The sequence below is a fragment of the Sylvia atricapilla genome, chromosome 9 (genome assembly GCF_009819655.1).
Source record: "Sylvia atricapilla isolate bSylAtr1 chromosome 9, bSylAtr1.pri, whole genome shotgun sequence".
In the NCBI taxonomy this organism is placed as follows: domain Eukaryota; kingdom Metazoa; phylum Chordata; class Aves; order Passeriformes; family Sylviidae; genus Sylvia; species Sylvia atricapilla.
The window spans coordinates 14,879,967-14,896,573 of NC_089148.1; the positions used below are offsets into that span (position 1 = coordinate 14,879,967).

Here is a 16,607-nt window from a genome sequence, read left to right on the forward strand (position 1 = left end):
TCCTGTCTGGGACAAGCAGCTCTCAGCCATGACTGCTGTGTGGCACTGACAGCCCCAGGCATGACGTGCACACAGTGGGCTGACAAGAGCTTCACTGAAGGTCCCTCTCCAGATCTCCGGCACATTTTGGAATTCTCTTTCTTGCTGCTACTGCACATTTACAAGCCACTTCCATCCCCTCAGTGCACAGGAATGATGACAGTTAAAGCCGCTAAAGAAACTTCAGGCAGGTATTATCTTGTAACCTGTGTTCAAAAGAAGTCTTTGAGTTCCTCTGCTTCCAGTGACACTGTTACCTGAACGCTGGAAAGGCTACACAGCTATTGGGAACAGGACCACACATGAGAACTGTGTTAGTGCTCTTCGGGACTCTGGAAATGCTAAGGCCCTGTCTCTAAACTGAAATGATGCTGCCGCAAAACAACTCAGTGCTTGGCTTCAGCTAATGTAAAAGCAGAAACTGAAAAGTGGCACTGGGAATAAGGGTTACAAAGCCTTGTTAAAGGAAAAAAGCATCAGTTCCAGAAAGCAGCAGTTGGAATAATGGTGGCACAGAGAGAGCTGGGAGAGCAGGGCTGAGTGTGTGTTGGAGCCAGAGAGCCAGGATCCCCCAATGTGCTGGAAACAGTTCCACATGTGGCATGTCAGCTGGTGGCCCTGGGCTTGGCCCTTGCCATGCAGCAGTGTCACTTCTACCAACACAGCCCCTTGCTAGGAAGGCTCAGCCCCGGCAGAGGCAGCCCAGTGTGTGGGAGGGCTCCTGCCCACAGGCAGCCACCACTGCCTGCTGCCAGAGGCCACGCTGGGACACCACGTCTCAGTGCCTCCACTTGCTTCTGGTTGGGCTTGTTGTTGAAACCTGTCTGGAGCAACAGGAGCCTGATACCTCACAGCACAATCTGAGCCCTCCTCCATGCCTTTCAGCCTCATCACACAGTGTGAGGAGCCAACTGGTTTCAGCCAGGACAACCGTTCGTGTTTGTGTATTTCATAGAGAAGAACTGGGGAGGCAGCCACTTGTAGGCAAACTCAATCAACCTAAAATGTCACCTCAGGCCACGTGCAAGTGCCTTATCTGATGGCAAGAGGAAATCTGCTTTGTGAAAAGTACAAGTGGAGCAGGAATTCAAGTCCAGGAGGCAGATAACAAAACTTTGGGTGATACAATTGCGGTCTCTCACATTACAGCTAGGTCTGGCTCCAGGACTCACCACAAAGCTGCTGGCAGGACCTACTGACTGAGCTGTGGTTGTTCAGCATCCAGGCTGCTTTATACCCCAGGCACTGCCACTAACTTCTTTTTACAAGCAGACCGTCACACAAAAGGCAATTCAGCCTTCCACCTGATCTGTGGATCTTAGTGATGTCCCTATCAGTACTCTCTAATGTTTTGTGGTTAATGTAAGCCCACAGAGGAAGGGGTTCCCTCGTGAGAACAGGCTTTCATCCCTCCCAAAAAGCACTATCAGGGCACTCAGTGTGGTGCTGCTCCCCCATTGCCCGACAGCAGGACGGGCAGGAGGGATGAGGCATGTCTTCAACACCAGCTCCGGTTACTGATTACAGGAGAGGGACTCACTCACCCCACTGACAGACAGAGCTGATCAGACGAAGGAAGCTGCATTCCAGCACTAGCAGCGGCAGTGGGGACAAGAGCCAGAGCAGTTTTCTCAAAACTGACAGGAAAGCAGGCACCTCAGTCCCACTGCTGCATCAGGAAAAGGCAAAAAAAAAAAACCCCAAAAAAAACCCCACCCTAAACTCCAGAAGGTTTCAGGGTGTATACACCTTAAATAGCACACAGTGCCAGCAGAAAACTCCAGCGCTTCTTTTCTTGTCAATCTGCACCTTAAAGTCAGTGATGGAACAGTTTGGAGCATTCACTGTCACCTCCACCTTCCTGTCCTTGCATATCACCACCACTTCTGCAACCTGGCAGACTGGCTCTGCCCTCTCTCTCCTCTGCTGCTCAAATCCAATGCAGCTTCCACTTGTGGAATCAAACAGGCTGCTTGCCTGAGCCCATGGCTGGAGTAATGAACTTGGGGCGTTCCAACAGGAACATCCCAGGAAGTTCCAGACCCCTTCTTATTTTCCGGGAATCAGGCTAGCATTTCCTGTGCTTTGGGTCTCTCTCTGAGTAGTGGACGTTTGCCCTTTCCAATGGAGAGAGAAGCAGCGGGAACAGAGTTACTCTGAGAGCAGAGTACCAGAGCACTGTTGTAGCTGTTGATCCCAGGGAGGTGGCAGCGGCTCTGAGCACTTGGTCACAGTTATTAGATGAAAATTTATCATCACTTAAAGCCACCTTTCAGGGTTATGCAAATGCAGCAGCTCCAAACCACCTATCCTTTTTATCTTGACAATTCCACAAAGAAGCACAAAACATCATCTGTTGCTTCAAGAAAAGCCAAGTAGAATATTTTAAGCCCAAGCAAATGTTTCACAGACCAACCCGTGAAGAAGGTAAGCTCCCCGTCTGTAATCAATTACAATCAGGGACTGCTCAGCTTCAGACCACATTAGTCTTATCAAGCATGCTGCAATTAAAATACAGGAAGGCTAAATTAGAGAGAGAGAGAAGTCAATGAGGAATGCATTTGGGAAAAACAGCAAGTTGTAGAGAAGGAGTTTTCTCAGTTCTGTGACATCCTCTGTATTTCTGCATGTCAGCAGCACTTCTCCACAAAAACCTGCACAGAAACCACAGCAGAGCAAGAAGAGCTACTTCACTGGCAACAGTCAGTTTCCAGTCTCCACCAGCGCTAATTTATCTTTGTCTTTAACCTTCACTGCCTTGTCTCTAGAGCTGCTTAATTTTCATCATCAGACCGCCCCAGTCTGCTTGAACTCCCTTGGGATTCAGATGTCCTGAAACAAAAAGGATGGCTGGGTGCCCTCATCTTCTTGTCTTTAGGGGATTTACTCACAACTCCTTTATGCCCAGTCATTCTTACATCAACTTTAAATTTCAAACAGCTGTTTTTGCTCCTGCTTAATATGCAGACAGAGAGAAACTATCTATTTTCAGTCTTCATTTTACCAATTTAAACAAGCAATGTCTTTCTTCTACCAAAACAAGCTGTTCATTTACACTATGAAGACTGGGAAATCTCATAGAACTATAGTAGCTCCCTCTGTCTTTATTTACTCCATATTTACTTCTCATGAACTAGAAAAAAAGGCTCACCAGTGCCTCATGCTGAGGAAATTCCCACACTTGACAAGAAGTCCTTTCCTCTAGTCTTTCCAGAGCTGTATTTGTCTTTCTTTTTCCCAGTAACAGTCTGGCAGCCTGAATTGTTCTGTGATTTATTTGTACCTATCTAAGCACTTTCCTCCTCTGCCATTGCCAAATAATACTATCCCAGATTACAGTCAAAATGTCTGTTATTGCCCAAAATAGCACGACCTTCCATTCATACTCTTAGGTTTCATGCCACCCAGTTCACTCAAGGTGCTCATGGCCCTCCTGGATGGTATTTTGATCCTCCCTTGTATTGACCACACCTGTTTTTGTCTCATCAGAAATTCCACTTGCACACCATTGCCTTCTGTGCCAAAAATCATTAAAGCAAACACTAAACATGACCTCCTGCAGAGGAACTCCCAGCTGTCCATTCAGTGCTGCTTTTTGTGTTCTCTCTTAGCGAGACTATTCATGTACAGGTGTTGCACCAAACCTTGGCTTCTGAAGCTTAACTAATAACATCTCACACGGCACAGGATTGCACGCTCAACTGAACTTCTGACAGGTGGGACTATTACACTTCCTCTGTCCTAAGAATGAATTTTTTCCTAATCAAATAAAGATATAAAATCAGTTTTTGTAACCTGCCTTGGGTAAATCCATGTTGTGTTTGCTTTTAGGATTTAATTATTCTTTCATTTAAACTCTGCTTTGAAGTTCTGAATAGTACCTCTGAGGTTAGTTTAAGAGTTCTGAATTTGACAGGATTATTTTCCTTGACTTCCTCCCATACCATCCACCCCCAACCCCCCCACCCCTAAAAAAAAAAAAAAAAAAAGGAAAAAGAGGTATGTCCACTACAAGCTAATCCAGTGGAACCTGATAGATTTATTGTGGACCTTTTCCTCTGGACTTGCAGCTCAATTGGCTCAAAGAGGAACAGAGATCTCTTGGGCTCTCATACCTTCTTCACTAGCTTCAACAGCTTTTGCTTTTCAGTGCTGACCCAGTAATTTTCGTTTTCTGTGAACTTCTCACCATAAGTGACCCTTTCCCTCACATTCATCATATCATCCTAATAAAGGTAATATATATATTCATGTGGTTCCTACTTTAATCCTTTTGCTTCCTTCTCCTCTGGATGCCAATCTTGATAATTCTTTCCTTCCTTATTAATTGTTTGTCATTTACACTGTTCAGTATTTGCTAATTTTCCTTTGCAACATCTAATTGAACTTGACTTTTTCCAGTTTCAACTTTATCTCTGTCCCAGCCAACAGGAGTGAAGTCTTCTGATGCTCTTCCTCACTCCTCTGTTGCAACACCACTTTGAAACAGTTCTCTAGAAGTTATATTTACAGCCCTTTTCTGCCAGTTTCTCCCTTGCTGCAAATATGAATTGCAGATATTTATTGTACTTTCACAAACAAGGCTTCTAAACTGAAATGAGTCCATGAGCTCTTCAGTGAATCTGCTTTTAGTAGCCCATTCTCCAAGACTAGGGCTAAATTCAGAGAGGTCAGAGTCTGCACACGTCCCAGTTCCACTGAGCACCCCGCCACCACTGCTGAATCCATATACAGCCCTGCTTATCAAGCTCCCTCCTTTTGCGAGCAAAATCTGAGTTATATCATCCCTTCTGTTGACTTTCCATTTAATTTAACCATGAAGGCACTTGATCAAAGGCTAAAATGTCCCTCTGCAAGGTCTTCATACATGCTAAAAACAGCTGTGAAAGGCCCACAGCTCTACTCGTGCCCTCTCAGCTGGTGAGAAGAGCTGTGCCAGCCACTGTGTCTGGGAATACCTGGGCTCTCCTTTTGACAGTCCTACTGTACTTCCATGACAGTTCCACTTCTGGGGGCACCCAGCACCCTACAGACATCTGTGTTCAATGCTGGGGTCAGCAGCTGGGCTCCAGCACACCTCCGTAGATCTTTTACTGCCTTCTGCTACAGAGATCTTGTCCAAATCCCAACTCTGTTTTTGTGCGTTCTACAGCTGTACCTTCCTTGCTGTTCTTAGTGCACAGTGATATCCTGAGTGTCACAGTACTTCTGCCCTTCTGAACAAGGCAATACCTGTGCTCTGGTCAGGGCTGCAATTCCAACAATCTTTTCCAGATTTCTGTTATATAGACACACAGTCCTTATGCACAGGAACAGCATGTGAGGCCTTTGCTCAGCCCCAACTCTGTCAAACAGGTGGCTTTTAAACAAAGACAAAAATGTATAAACTTCATCAGTCATCACTGCCGGCCCCAAGAAAAAGCACTGCCCTTTCAGAGGTGCCCCTGCCCCAGCCCCTAACCTCCCCCTCAAAAGCTGACCTCCATTTCAGTCTGCACCACTCCTTGTACTGCAATCACAATTCATCAGCCAGGCTCCAATAGCCATGTTTTCAGTCTATAAATCACCACGCCAGACATCTGCCCGGCTTTCAAAGGAGTTTTGTTCTTCTTGCTGGCTACCACAAACTTCAAGGTACTTGGAAGCCTGAAGCAGCCCTACCACCCCCTCCCAAGCAACTTGTGTTGATTTAAAATGCAAAAGGCGGCTTCACAGAGAGAGCCCAGATGATGATAAAGCACTATTGTTTGTGCCTTTATGGTTCAGGACTCCAAACTCGATGTTTGTGGATTATTCTGAGAGGTAGCTTCTGTCGGGGACAGACAGAGACAAAGCTGTGTGTCACTGCATGCTGCAGGCCACCTCCCCTGGCCCTTGTGACAGCCCTTACACAGCCTGAATGAGAAGTGTTGCAAGATGGTGTCCCCAGCATCCCACAAAGACCTGCTGGGGAAGGGGCCAGTGATCAGAAAGAAGCCATCAAAGGCTGCCAGGCCACCTCCCCCTCAGGTCAGGCAATGAGTCACCGAGGTGCTGGGCAGAGCTGTATCAAAGGAGCTGACACCTCCAACAGCAGTGCTGGTGCCTGACCTGCTTCTACAGTAAAAAGGAGACCAGCCAGCAGCTCCACTGTGGGACACAAACGCTGCAGACAGGCTCTGGATAAGCAAGGGTGGCTTTTAAACATGAATTGTCCTTTTTTACCAATCCTGAGTGTGTGAGGCAGACTGCAGCCAGTCGCTGAGAAGACAGCCCAAGATGTTTCCTGTGTGGCATATGAGGTAACTCCTTGCTCACATTCTTGCTCCTGCAAGGAATGACCAGAGGATAGAAGCTCACCTCTGGATCATGAGGCTTGGGAAGACTCTGTGCTGGGGCAGAGCACATGGAGGAGGGATGCTGGGAGCCTGTCTTGTGCTTCGTTCCCATGATTTAGCACAGCCCCCTGCTCTCACAGTTTCATAAGCTCCTTATGGATCTGTTTTTACTATTCTAAACAGTCACTTTCCCATCCTTAAATAATTTCTATTTCACTCTATTTTAAAATTATTCCTTTTCCTCACCACCATTTCCACGTTTCCTTCGCTATGTTCCCAGTGGGTCTGACACTTCTACATTAATAGAAGACAGTGACCTGTGATAAAAATACGTTTTTATGGAGTGCTTGGACAGGAAGCATTATAGGACCTGAGCAAGACATAAAAATACAATAAAGTATATGAAAATCCAGCTCAAATAGATTCATTGCCATGAAAACAGAAAAAAGTGAGCAGACACCTTGGCAAAGACTCAATTTTTTGTACAGCAGTCATGGTAGAAGGCAAGGGACAAAAGCTGTTGCAAAGTTATTTGGATTAGGGAAAATAAACTGAAAAAAACCCAAAAAAACAAAAAAACAAAAACCCTGAACAGAGATTACACACTTGGACATTCTGCATTTCGTAAGCTAAAACAAAGAGATGGGATAAGAGCTAAAAAATCATCTGTGAGAGTTTATAGAACAGCACTGGGTCTGTTGGGCACTGGAGTCCAGTAACAGATCAGAGAACAAAGTTTGTCTTGACATCACCCAGAAGTCTCCTGCTGAAGTGCAGGCCAGGAGTCTGCACCCCAGCCACGACAGGGAGAAGTTGAGAGACCAGCTGAGGGGAAAAGGTGCTGGACAGAAGAACTGGCCTTGAGGTGCAGTTTTAATTGCTTTGATCTTCCAGCTCAGACCTGAAACTGAAAGCACCATGCCAGTGTGCTTCCAGCTCTCCAGAACACTCTGAGGAAAAGAAAAGGGTCTTCTCCACCAGCTCTGCCTGGACATACCCTGGCCAGAGTACACTAAGCTACCCAGGAGAGAGGATAAAGAAGCTATCCAGTACTAAATTGGAGAAATTGACTCTGATGAGCATTCCCAGCACAGGAGAATCCACATGTCTGCAGCCATACTACTGAACTGAGTCCCAAGACCATACACTTCTCCTTGACTTTTAACAGTGATCAAGCTCCAGTGCATCTGCCTCTTTGCAGAGCCCTTTCTCCTGGGGCAGGAAATGCCTGCCCAGCCCTCAGGAGCTGGAGATCCTGGAAGACTCAGTGTAGGCAGCTGGCTTCTGTGGTAGCAGTAGCGGCACAATCTTGGACCTTGAGAGCTTTTCCTCCTGTGGGGAAAGCACAGGCTGAGCTAAACTATGGACTGGGTATGCCTGTTTCTCCTTTAGGAAATTCAGCTGCCAGTGCCACAGAGCAACAGGAAAAATCAGATTCATTTCCACAGAGATTTTATCACCTCAGTCTTGGCATGGGAGAGGCATCTCCACCCAGCTGTGAGCAAGTGAGTGCATTTTGCTGGCTTTTTTTATGTAATCAGAACAAATTGCTTAGAGATGAGTCACAGGGTTTCAAGGGTGTCCAGAGAGATGTCAAGCAGCCTCAAGTGTAAATCAGTGACACACCTTGCTGAGAGGACTCCTGCTCACCAGCAGGCACATTTTCCCTGCAGATACCAAGCAAGGGAAGGGGCTTGAGGGATATTACCCGACAGGCTCCAACAGTCCACGCACACACACGTGTGGCATCTCCAGACCCAGGACACTGACGGTGTTTATATTTCCTCTGTAAAGACAGTGATATTTTCAGGGTGGAGCTGGAGTGCTTCCCTGCAGCTGCTTTCTAGGCTTAAACACTGAAGATTTTAAAACATTCAGGCTGGAGGAGCTCAGCAGTCATTGAAGAGATTTAAACTTCAGAAACAGAGGTTCTGCCCCACCAAAGCCTGGTCAACTGCAGGGGCTCCTACCTGGGATGTTCATTGTGGTGGAACAGCTGCATCCCATTGCAGTTGTTTCAGTGCTATGGTGATGCTATTTAAGCAATCCTGTTCCAGTCCCCTTCCCAGGAATGAACACTCCAGCTTCCATGGGTCTGCAGGCCAGAGGACAAAGATGATACTTGCATAATTTCAAGGCATAGCTTGCTTTAGTGGCTCCTTTAGAGGCTGAAATGTAGAGGAGGACCAGGAAGAAGTAGGCCTGGACACAGTCCCAAAGTAACACTGAGAAAAATCCTGTGGATGCTCTTGGACCTTTGGGTGTCAGAGCAGATGGAACAGACAAAAACCTTGGTGGAACTTGGTTCTGGGTCAGTCTTTTTTCACTAATGCCAAGGGCAAGGTTTGACACAAGGTACCAGTGCAGGCCAGCCTCCCAATCTGCAAGCTGTGTGCAGGTCTTCCATTAAGCAGGTGCTTCTAGTCTGGAGTGGGGCAAATCTCTATTTCTGCATTCTTTGAAGGCAACTGCAGAAGACAGAATCCAGCTACTATGCCCTTCACCTTTCAACTTCACCCTCAGATGACTAACAATTACCAGCTACCATTAATATTAAATAGGAGAGAAAGAAATGTGATCTTCTCTTTGCTCTTCACATTCCACAATATCACAAACAATTTGTCATATTGGGAGGGGCAGAGGCAGGAGGAGCATTAATTATTGATACTTGGGAACAGATGGCTTTTCTTGTACCAGGGCAGTGAAATGTAAGAGGAGCTTGTGGGTGAGGATGTGAGCATTAGATGGGCAGACATATATCAGGTAACCAGCCTTCAAGTGGAACAGGAACCTTTCTCCTAGAACCAGCTCTGCTGGGATGTAGAGCTCTCAACAACAGCCTTGCCTGCAGAAACAAATCCACTGACATCTGAATTACTGAGGCTTCACCAGAACCTTTCAGCGCTCCCTCACCTCTGTACAGAGCATCCTGGACATGATGACTGATGGCTTCCAGACAGCAGAGGCCTGGCAAATCAGGCAACAACTGCTCTCTCTAGGATACTTTACTGGTTGCATTTCACGTGTTCATCCTCATCTAACTGTCCTGTGCCTCACAACATCTATTCCTGAGACCACACACGATGTCCAAGAGTGACCTCCTCCAGCCTTCCAGTGGCCTTGGATCCCATTTGGGGTGCTGACCTCCAAAATCAGAGACCCAAGTGATGTGGACCTTAAACTTCAATCAGAGATTCCATTACCCAACTCTTTTTGCCAACTCTTCCCATTGATTCATATAAGGACGAAGAGCAAGAAGACTTCATTCTTGTCAGCTCCCGTGGCGTCCTTGACGACAGAGACACATACCAGGTTATAAAACAAGCTTGGCAAGACACTTGCTGTGGGTGCCCCCATGTCCAAAAGCTGACTGTGGGACTGACATCCTTATGAGACAGGAGCAACTGAGCAAGAGTGATTCTCCACCAAAGGCAGCTGATTCGCCAGAGTGAAAACAGTGTCATCAAAAGCTTTTCCTGGAACTTTAACTTTCTTGAAGAGTCTCTGTACTCCCTGGTGGATTCAGGCATCTGCAGCCATTTTTACTCTGGTGTAGCCATCTCTTTGCTGGAAGACTAAGGGACCAGCTGTACTGCCTCAGACCTGGCCTGGGGAGCTCAGTGTCCTGTCTCTGGCAGTGATTATAAGCAGATGCCCTGAACTGTGCATCTGATGGTGATACCTCCTCTACTACTGCAAAAGTTGTATTTCTTAGCTATTTTCCATTCAGGGATTTCACAAGCCAGACATCATCTCAATTCAGTTTACTTCTCTGGACATACCCCTTAAATCCTCAAATAAGCACTCATTTTCCCACCAAGGACTGATTAAATCTATGGTTACTCCACTGAGCTAAGCAGACTCTCTTGCCACCTCCATAGGCCCAGAAGGAATCTCAGGACCACAACGTCAAGTACCTTGGTATATTGAGGACCTCCTCACAGCTTTTTCCTAAACTCCGTTTGTTCTCTTAGCCTCTGGTGAGAGCTTGTTCCAAAGTCTGATTACTCTGATAATTAAACACACTCTTCTCATTTCTCCAGCTGACTAATCACTGATTTGTAATTCCTCTCAGTCTGCCTAGGGTCATGCAGTATGGCAGCCTTGAGGTGAACAAATGCCAGGTTCCAGGAGACAGCTACTGTCCATGAACAATAAACTTTTCACAGTGTGGAACAGGCTAGAGCAAGTTTCCCTATCCAGTGAAGAGGGAAAAACAGTCCTAGGAAGATATGTGCTGGCAAAGAATGAGCTCTCCTGAAAAAGCAGCAAACCTTCCCACTATAGAAGTTTTGATCAGTGTCCAAGTTTGCTCTAGTTTGGTATAGGAAATGGACAGACTTAAAGGCATCTATACTGCTGCATTATACCAATATGAGAGCCTTTGCTCCTCCAAAAATGCTGTTTTGCTCACTGTGATAGTAGCAGAAAATGTGTTTAATGTGGACCCGTCTTTACAGAACCCAGGTGTGTTTACACCAGCAAGGTGCTGCTGAGCAGTCAGCTGAGAGCTCAGGTACACAGGCTGATCTTACCTCCCCCATGCTTCCCAGGGCCTGAGGAGGGGATCCTGTCACAAAAGAAGCCTATGGATTAGAGAGCAATAGAATGGAACAAAAAGCAGGAGAGGGCGCATCTTTTCAATCCCAGTGCAGAATTGCTCCCTCTCACACTTCTTGAGTTAACATTTATGTGAATCCTTTCCCTGCCACTCAAAGAAGAAATTACATTATATATACATTCCAGAGAACATTTCCCAGCAGTAATAACCATTTTTAACATACATTGAGCTTGGGAGAATGTCTAGAATTTTACAGACAAATGCATGGGTGGAGCTGTGTTTTGACCCACACAAAAAGCTGGAAGCTGACATCACAATCCCAGTCAGGCTCTGGAGTCGAGGTGGCCAGCAGGCTTGGGAGGAAGATGTGCTTGGCAGGAGCTCCCTACCTCTTTGATGGCAGACATCTTGATGTTCTCATAGTAGTGCAGTGGTGCATTGGGTGAACTCATGTCATAGCCAAACCCAGCTACCGCCACCTCATCACAGTTGTGCAGCGCCATGGTTATTGCTACGCTTCCCAAGGTGGGGATGTTCTGAGAGGAGAGAAAGCAGGAATGGAAGTCATTAGCAGGTTGCCATTGTTATAATCTAAGATTTCCTCTTATGGTCTCTGCTCATGGGGGCACTGCTGCTACTAAGCAGAAAATCAGGAACGTGGTATTTGGCTATATTCAACCTGCCAGTTTGCAGGGTTGATAGCCTCCCGACTTGTAAAGAAATTAATGCAAATGGTCAGACTCCCCTTCCACAACTTTGCTGTCTCCAGCAGACGAGCTGGAGGATGAATGACAGTGGATACATTCACTTTCTGAAATTAAAACAGATAGACAGTGGATTACAATGTTAATGCACATTACTGGCTTCCAGCTAGGCTCAGGAAGAACACTTATCCCAAACAGATCACCCCACAGAAGCAAAAGAGAGGAACAGGACAAACTCCTCACTTTACTGATGGCAAAAGCAGTTTAAGGTTGTTAAACAGCTCTGGGAGATGGAGAGGAAATCAGTCAGTGTGTTCCAAGATCCCTTCCTCTGCTCAGTGAAGGACACTGGCTGTGACATTCCCTCTGAACCATAGCGGGAAAATAAAGAGCAGTGGGAAGTCAGTCAGAGATGGGTGGTAGCATCCAGGGGACACCCCAACTGTCCTTTTCCATCTGCTGACCTGCAATTTGCACTGAAGTCCAGCCTCAGCCCTTGCAATTTCACTGGGCTCTGCCGAGGCTCTGTGACAGCAGTGCTGCACAGCTACAACTCCTCCTGTGTGTTCTGCTGGGACAGCAAAGTGTTTCCAGTGTAAAATCCTAGCTCACTGACTTCTCTAGCTTCGCTTTAGCTAGATAAATCCAGAGGCAACTTTGCCCCAGGGGCTAGGGAGAGGCTGAGAAATCCACCCACATTTTCATTTGTAGAGTATCCAACACTGGCTGTATTGGAAATGTCATGAATTCAGAGGACATGCTCAGACAGTCACCAAGGGTGAGAGCTCTTAGCTGAGATGCAGAAACCGACTGCACACTTACATTTTTCATTTACAATGGTTTACCCTGAACTGGTGGGCAATGCTATTGCATATTCAAAAAGGTTGGGAACAATGTTTTGAGTTTCTGCTTCTCGTTCAAAGGAACTGGTTTTTGTCAGACCATGACCTCGCTGACTTCTGATTGCCTGACCAGTCCAAAGAATGATGTTTTCCAAGTAAAGAATGCCACCCTAATCCCAGCTGAGATGTGCAGAGCTGGGAGCACAATTCGTGTGTTGTGTAGAACTCCACTACAGGGCACCAGAATGATTCTAATCTGAAAGCAAACAGGCAGAAGCTGCTTATGGCTAAATCAATGAGACATTAAGTTCAAACATTTGCAGCACAACAGTAACAGAGGACATCTGAAATGCCAGATCTTCCTACATCCTCCTGTTCCAGCTCTAGATGTTGGGAAAAACAGCAGCATAATTTTGTTCTTGCTGCTTAATTTCAGTTGATACTCACAAAAACAGTACTGGTTCTATTCTAGCTACTTTAGTTAACTGTTAATTCACTGGTAACCAAAAAAGATCAAGTAGAGGTTTGAAAAAAATGGAAAAAGTCCCAAATTTCATAATATCCAAGAACTTCCTGTCTTTCCAGACATGACAGTTTTAATTCTGATTTCTCAGCTTTATGTTTTGCATAGACGATGACATTTGTTTGTCGCTGGAATTGCATCAGCTGGTAAGTGGACGTGCCACTTTCCCTTTTCCTCAGCAGAGCTGTAGTTACAGTGTCCAAAACACAGTGAGTAAATGGTTACATCCTTGAGACTGTGTCGTCATTGGGAACATGATGGTGCTAACACCACCCACACTTGCACTGGGCCCATTCCCACGGTACCGCTCAAGGGAGACACAGGGTCTTTGCCTGGAGGGAATTTCCCTGGCCAAGTTAACATTTAAGAGCTAACTTTCTAATGTGAGTCTTGCAAACCACAGAGAATTAATCACACTACCCAACCTTACGGGAGGACTGCCAAACTTTCTTTCAGGCATACTCTGTTTGGAGAATAACAGAAGACAGAAATTGAAAGTGAACTTTCCTTTGGTCGCCAAATATCTGTCTGACTTTATTCTTTCTATAAGACATCCAATGGTATTTATGGAAATATAGGAGGTATTTTTTTTCATCTGCTTCTGTTGTTCTTCAGTAGATCCCGATATGCCACCATCTTAGTACCACCTGCTCTGCTCTCAAAAATGATGAAAATACCAGAGACTACTTGCCTTCCTAACCTCTTGAACCGTAGTAGATACATCTGATTGGGCCTCTACAACTATCAGAAATTCACAGGGTATCCTTAGCAAAATACTTTTGCATTACCCTAAAGATCACATCTGGAAACTGATGATCTGATGACAGTTTCTTAATTAAATTACGCCTTATTGGTGTTAGCATCCTCCAAACACTGTGGTAGCTACAGCTTAATATGTGTCCCCCTTGAAGACAGAATTCTGCAGCCTTCACTGGTGAGATGCAGCCTCACATCTCACTGCTGCAGTCAGAACCCTGTGGGCTAGAGAGGTGCCTCTTGAAAATACTGTCAAAATTATCACCTCTGCTATTCACTGAGGACAGTATTAGGGCAGCATTAGGGCAGCACAGGAGTGCTTGCAGAAACTTACCCATAGTAAATGGTGTGGATAACAGCACCTGCCTAAGAGAAGAACATGGTACAAAGTGTGTGGGCACCCACACGTGCACAGATCACACACACATAATGGGGACACTTGCTCCAAAGTGCTTATCTTTGAAAAGGAAGCAACCATCAGAGGGGTTAAACAGTAACTGGGGAATTAGACAGTCTTGAAGAAAAAGGAGCTGTCTGGAGCAAAACTATTAAAAAAGCACAATTTTTGATTAACTAAGTGTCATTAGTAAATCAATACAGTACTTTAGTTTTGATTTGGTTTAAGCTACAGAAACTGGGCTGCCTTCTCCTGTGGCTGCCTGCTGAGATTCTGCTACTCCTTCCCCTTATTGAAAATGAAAGACTGCCTCATGCTGAACTTTCAACATGGGAAAGACAACACCTTGTAGCATCTAGGGTCATGTCCCAGGCTGTGCTGCAGAGAATGCAACAGAACAGCACTCTCTAGGTCCAAGGGAAAGGGCTCTCCCCTCCTTTCCTCTTAGCAAAGATGTGGCAAATAAGAGGAGACATGTTTTAGAGAGGAAATGGCTGTAACTACTCCCTGGCTGCATCTACACAGCTTCCAAGCTCTCCTGACTGTATATATAAATTCATTAGCTGCTAACTTCTAATCTGGATCTAATGGACCATATACAACCTATGGGGCAAGCTGGGGAACAAGTCACTCCAAAAGGAGTTAGGCATCATGGACATGGCTGTGCCAAATCTGGCTTGCTATGCCCTGCACAATGCGTCAGTGCTATCTCACCACACACACACCCTTGTGCCGTGCCCCAAAGACATACCAAAGCAACCACCACACCTCCGAGGTTCAGTTATGAAAATAAAACTCTCTCAAACAACCGAGCAGGCCTCTTGTTATTTGAGGCCTTTGCTAAGATAAAATCCCCAAAATTCCACCATCTTGTCAAGACTATCTTGGAATGATAGTCTAGTGTTAGACCAGCTCAAAGCCTGTTCTCCTGCTCACGGCGCTCAGTGTGTTTGGATGTTCCTGTATCACCAAGCAGGGCTGCTTTCAACCAAATGGTTGAAGAGCTACATCCCAACAGCAGCCAGAGCCAAGGCAGGAGCCTCTTAGGATGCCTCACAGCTGCACAGAGATTGCCTAGTGCAGGTTAGACCGTGGGGCTGCTGGAATGACCCAACGCGACCACTGCTGCAGATGTGGCCATGATGAGTGTCTGACCTGAAGCGCTGTCCAGTAAGCAGTGTGAGCTGGGAATGGCAAAGCCCAGAAATCATTGGCAGCCCTCTCCCCTTGTAAATTCTCTGTCAGAAGCATTGAGTTTGGCATTGCAAGCTCTGCATTGCCTGCTGTGTGTCAATGGTTTCTGTCCAGGCTGGGGCCCATGGAGGTACCAAGCTTGGTATCCCCTCTCCGGCACCTGTAAACAACTTCACTGGATAACGTGTCCAGAACTGAAAGTCCACATTTTCAAGCCTGGCCTGCTTGTCTTAGACCAAACATATGGGAAATGTAATATCTAATATAATGCTCCCCAGAGATCAGCCCTTTGCCTGGTCCCATTTGAGAGAACACAGCAGACTGACAGATGAGCCAGGGATGACACTAAAAGGCCATGTGACAAACAGAAGCAGAAAACACAGCAGTGGTGAGCAGCACGTCACCACAGCAGTGGCAAAGCCTGCCTCAGCCTCTGGAGCATGGCTCCTTCCTGATGTACCTGTCCTCCATGGGTAAGGTGAGCACATACATGGTGGACCTTGGCGAGGAAAGTGTAAAGGCAAGAGAAGCAACGATATCTGGTCTCGTGCCGTGTCAGGGACCACAGCAAGCTCTGTGCAGTGCAAATACAGGCAGTTTGCACCACCAAGTCAAGGGACCAGAAATGTCTTTAGCAGCACAGACAGAGGACAGGCTCTCCTAACTGCTCCTTCTGCTGCAAGCAGGAAGACAAAAGGCTCCACCTCAAGACATTGATGTTTCATCTTCCATTCTGCCCCCTGAAGAGGCTTTAAAGACTGACTTCTACTCACACACAGAAAGAAGTCAGTCAGCAGAAATGAACACTGGAACTCCTCTGGACTCTGTTGAGGCTGACCACTACCTCATGGGCTTGTGCTGAAGATCCAGTGCTGGTGACTGAAACAGGGCTGGAACTGCTCTTTGCTTGGTGCATGTGAAAAGCTCTTGCTGCTTTTCATTCCATGCCCGGGTCATTCCTGTGTCACTGCTTGCTGGACTGGAAGGAAATGACTGTTGTAAATCTGTTTTTAGAAATATTTGACTCCCTTAATATGTTAAATGAATTTCAGTTATTTATGGGATTTTACTTAGTTCAGGGTAAGACTTATTGGATTGTTCAGACTATTCCAATTGTTACCTTTTTCAATAAAAGGGTAAGTGTTACTGAAGAATAAACTCCCTATGAAGAATAATACACCTGGATATTCAAATTGGTTTGACTACTATATTAAATCATTTGAGGAAAACCCCAAAATTTGCTTTCCTGGGAAATATTCCTACCTTAGTTTTAT

At 46.0% G+C, this 16,607-nt stretch overlaps 1 protein-coding gene across 8 annotated transcripts in view; it reads right to left on the reverse strand.

Annotated features, from left to right (window-relative positions):
* ST3GAL3 (ST3 beta-galactoside alpha-2,3-sialyltransferase 3) overlaps positions 1-16,607 on the reverse strand; it is a 187,025-nt gene that overhangs the window by 5,250 nt on the left and 165,168 nt on the right. For 6 of the 8 annotated variants that reach the window (XM_066325032.1, XM_066325030.1, XM_066325033.1 and 3 more), the window contains one exon: positions 11,307-11,453. The exons of 1 other annotated variant lie outside the window; for it this stretch is intronic. In XM_066325032.1, coding sequence (XP_066181129.1) covers positions 11,307-11,453 — 147 coding nt within the window. Of the gene's footprint in view, positions 1-11,306; positions 11,454-16,177; positions 16,313-16,607 lie in introns of those variants that run through there. One more of the 8 variants, XM_066325037.1, reaches the window with a different exon arrangement.